The sequence below is a fragment of the Physella acuta genome, unplaced genomic scaffold (assembly GCF_028476545.2).
Source record: "Physella acuta isolate Inbredline_101_S28 unplaced genomic scaffold, ASM2847654v3 ptg000112l, whole genome shotgun sequence".
In the NCBI taxonomy this organism is placed as follows: Eukaryota; Metazoa; Mollusca; class Gastropoda; family Physidae; genus Physella; species Physella acuta.
This window is the reverse complement of record NW_026731632.1, coordinates 241,916-246,620: the sequence shown is the minus strand read 5'-3', so window position 1 is coordinate 246,620 and position 4,705 is coordinate 241,916. Positions and strand designations below refer to the sequence as shown.

Below are 4,705 nucleotides of genomic sequence, written 5' to 3'. Positions count from 1 at the left end.
ACCCTCGCTGATCTTCACAAAAGGTAGACACCCACCCCTCTACATGACGTCACACTTCAGCCTAGAACCCTCTTCAAAACTGCGGTTTTTGTTTTTAAAACATCGACTTTACACTTTCTGAATTCCCACCTTCATAAGAATGTGACGTTATTTATTAACAACTCCCAACTATGTGTTGTTTTTTATGAAGATACAAAAGCTATCTAAATAGTTGGTTATGTCACTAATTTTCTTCTTTAAACAAATATTAAATAAAAAAAGAAATCTCATTATCAGGAGACGAAACAATTTTATTTCAACACTTCCGAATCACATTTTTTGTTTTGTAATGCTTAGAACACGTACAGAACAAATCATTTGGTCCATTGAGCATTAACGGCAGTGTACATTTACGGCGTTACCTTGAAGCACACAAGAACAGTTTTTGTAAGCGACACCGTTGAATGAGGAAGGGAAGACTTCGCCGACCTTGTGGCATTTTTTACCGCTGTCGGAGCATCCTGCACATTGATGAAGCAAGTTCGGGGTGTGTTAGAGGCCTTGGTAATGCATGTTACAATGTCTTTTGTATATGGGCCATAATTCTTGTTACTTAGTATTTAGATTATGTTTAATCAATTGGCTTTAATTCGGGTTTGATAAAGCTTTGAATGTGTTCAATGCATGAGTTATAACGTTGTATTAAATTTATGTTTAGATTGTTGTTAATAAATAGGCTGTTATTCTGCCTTGATGAAGTTTAAAATATGTTCAATGTATTTATGCTTGAATCGAGTTTGTTCAAGGTTTTAAAGCAAGATTTAGAAAGTGTTTGAAAGCAACATCTAAATCATATGTGTTAAACTGTAATTTATGGGTTATAGTTCATGCTAAATCAAGTTTATAATGTGGTCCATGTATTGTCAATAACTCCAGTTAAAATAAGATGTAAGACTTGTTAAAAAATACCCGTAACTCAAGAAATAAACCGGGAGTGATCTCCCCTAAACTTTCTCGAATATTCTTATATAACTTGAAATATAGACATGATTTTTAATTACTTTAACTTTTAAAAATAGAATAGAATTTCATAGCAAAAAGAATTGCACACCAAGCGAGCGCCTAAACGAAATGTGCATAATAGTGCGCAATATTATTAGTACTTAAAATTTACATGTGTTTTTTTGAGTAATCGGAAATAGCGTAAATTAGTACTTCCGGGGCGGTCAACGGAAATTACTCAAAATTTGACAGAAGGTAAAGAAATAGATCTTTTACTTACACGTGAAATTTCATTTATCTATCTGAAATAGTACTCAAGTTATAGGCTTTTGAAAACTTCAAAGTAGAAAAAGTACCAGTTCCGGTTATTGGAAATCGCTCAAAAGTTGATTAGGATCTACGATTTTGATAAAATACTTATACTTATATATGAAGTTTCATCAACCTAGCTGTAACGGTACTCAAGTTATCGTGTTTACACACAGACAGACAGACACACAGACAAACAGTTATACGGACAAGATTGCAAAATTATGTCGAGAATTTGTAAAAATCTCGTTTTGTTTTTTGGTTTTTTTTTTGCACGATTACAAGACTTTCACTATAGGAGAAAGTAAAAAGAACATTTTTTTTTAAATGCAATCAAAGTATGTGAACAGCGTTTAGTAACATCCAGCGTATTCAAATTCATTGACAAAATCACGAGATTATAAATACGGCATGATTCAATTTGGAGAACATTAAATCTGGATCGTGTCTTGGTTTGTGCCGTAAAGATTCGAACTTTCGACATTAGCATAAGAGACAGAGAATAAACAATGTAATAATGCGTGGTGGAGACAAACAGAGACTCATCTTGCGTGTGGAGGGGATATGCAACACAACCAGGAAGCGTCTATACAGCATAACAAGACAGGACGTCACTTGGTATTCACAGGGCAAAAGAAAAGAGGCCGATCAAGAAAGACCTGGAGTGTTCTGGAAGAAGACACCAAGAAGATTGGATACACTGTGGGACAGTTGGAGAAGCTAGTATAGGTATGAGAGTCCTGGTCAATAGCTAGGAGGGTTGACACATTCCTCAAAAGCTCTGCCTAACCTAACCTGTAGACTACAGGGCTGGTAAGTAGGTCACCAACCAGTTCTACGGCTCAATAAAACCTGCATGAGCCATATAATTGGTTGGTGACCCACTAACCAGTCCTATTGGAGACTAGTCCAGGTATATAATTCCTGGAAAGCTCTACCTAACCTAACCTCACCTGTAGATATTGGAGAGACTAGTCGAGGTGTATAATTCCTGTAAAGCTCTACGTAACCTAACCTCACCTGTAAACATTTGGAGAGACTAGTCGAGGTATATAATTTCTGGAAAGCTCTACCTAACCTAACCTCACCTGTAGATATTGGAGAGACTAGTCGAGGTGTAAAATTCCTGTAAAGCTCTACGTAACCTAACCCTTACCTGGAGAAAATTGAAGAGACTAGTCGAGGTGTATAATTCCTGTAAAGCTCTACGTAACCTAACCTTACCTGGAGAAAATTGAAGAGACTAGTCCAAGTATATAATTCGTGGAAAGCTCTGCCTAACCTAACCTCGCCTGCCTGCGCCTTAACTGTTTAAACATACCGACGTAACCTGGAGATTCACATCATTCAACTTACCACCAAGTACCAGTTCTACAGAAAGTTGTGTTACGGTGTCCTGTGTTATCTTGTCGCATTTGTAAGTGGAACACGACAGCTCAAACTGGTCCCCGACTGTGTAGCAGTTGTTCTTTAACTCACAGCCTGTGTGGGTAGGAGAGTAACATATTGAATAGCTACACAAAAACATTTTCTTTTTTTTTCTGTAATCCTTACAATTCTTTTCACATTAAAAATAATATTTTAAGCAAAAGTATTTCTTATCCTATTTTCCTCATATTTAAAATAATACACATACACATACACACACATACACAAACTAAGTTAATGCACATTATAATAGAAATAATGGTGCATAAATGTATACATGTTTAAAAGATGTCTGAGAGATGTTGAACTAAAAGCATAAAATGAAAAAAAAAATGTTTGTTGATTTTCTTTCTATTGCAAGTATTCTTTCTTGTTACTCGGTTTTCGTCGGTTGTTTCTGATTATATTAGCACTATATATATATACGAGCCGACCCGCAGCGTATCATACGCCGCTATTTAGTTGTTTAATTTTCTACTTTTCAGTAATTCATAATTTGTGAATTCGACAGTACCAATGCTGCCACTGAAAATATTTGCTTTAAAACACTAACCCCCCCCCCTTTCCCCTAACCCCGACCCTACACCCCCCCCCCCCTCCCCGTGAAAGCAGCCTCCTCTTAGTTATTTCTTAGTTACCTCCTGTAAGTTTAAAATCGAACTAAATTATCTGCCCCTAAAAGGAACCCGGCTTTACGGCTCTACGATTTGTAAACATTTAGCTTTGTAAACATTTAGCGTGACCACAACTCACCAGACAATGTGGGGGTGGGGTGGGGGTGGTAGTGATAGTGATAGAGAGAAAGAGAGGGGACTGCAAGGAGGCGCTTGCAGCTTGTTTTCTAACGGCTCCCAGAAGAGAATTATATATATATATATATATATATATATATATATATATATATATATATATATATATATATATATATATATATATATATATATATATACATATGAGATAATGAGATCATTTTTATCAATATTTAACATCAGCTGTCCTGAGACTTTATTCCCTCCCCACTCCCACCTCCTTCCACCCCAACACTACACACAAAACCACACATCTGGTGAATCTGTAAATCTATGCCTCCCGTACCTTCATGTTGAGCTACCAATGACCCGTTCACACACTTGAATGTGTTGCACGTTGTGTTGGCTGGGACCCCGAAGACCACGCCCTCATGGTACCTCTCACCGTTTAACTCACACCAAACTTTTTCCTTAGTAGGCCACTCATATGCTAAAAACATCAACATGACAAAATAAATATGAAATTCTAAACACATTGAAACGATTTTAGAAAATACACTTCCAATTAAACCAACAATACACAAGGCATTACAGTCTAAACCAGACATTCCCAAGAACTATCAACCCAAATCCTACCTATCTCAGCCTCCGAAGCCGTATCATGTACATTTGTGAAAATTACTAGCATAAATACTATGAAAACCTGTAGATAAAGTAGAGTAAATGTATATGTAAATATATTTTAATTATGTTTTATACAGTTTCTGTCTGATACTAGTAGACACATGATTTTATAGAACGTATGCTTAAATAGATCCTAACTCAATATTATCTTTAAGTTATTTGATTACTTTTATATTCGCCAATTTAAAAATGTCATAAAGTTCTAAATATTTGAAATGAAAAATAAAACGGTATGTTACCAACCATTTTCTTTCTAAAGCTAAGTCAACTGAGCAGCAGAAATGTGACTAGGGTAATGATCACTTCTGTTTTATAGGAAAATACATGGCTACTTTTTGACAACATTCAGAGGCGGATCTACGGTACATTAACATTTTGGTGGATCTACATTTAGTGGACATTTAGTGGTGGATCTGCACTAAGTGGACATTTTGGTGTATCGACACAAAGTAGACATTTTGGTGTATCGACACTAAGTGGACATTTTGGTGGATCTACATTTAGTTGACATTTAGTGGTGGATCTGCACTAAGTGGACATTTTGGTGGATCGAC

At 36.0% G+C, this 4,705-nt stretch overlaps 1 protein-coding gene across 1 annotated transcript; it reads right to left on the bottom strand.

Annotated features, from left to right (window-relative positions):
* Nucleotides 1-278: 278 nt before the first annotated feature.
* LOC131934585 (uncharacterized) lies at nucleotides 279-4,437 on the bottom strand. Its single transcript, XM_059290645.1, has 5 exons — nucleotides 4,395-4,437; nucleotides 4,104-4,170; nucleotides 3,814-3,957; nucleotides 2,647-2,772; nucleotides 279-500 (listed from the first exon to the last, which is right to left on the bottom strand). The coding sequence occupies exons 1-5, from the start codon at nucleotides 4,395-4,397 to the stop codon at nucleotides 373-375; spliced, it is 468 nt and encodes a 155-aa protein (XP_059146628.1). The 5' UTR covers nucleotides 4,398-4,437; the 3' UTR covers nucleotides 279-372.
* Between the last annotated feature and the right edge of the window lie 268 nt (nucleotides 4,438-4,705).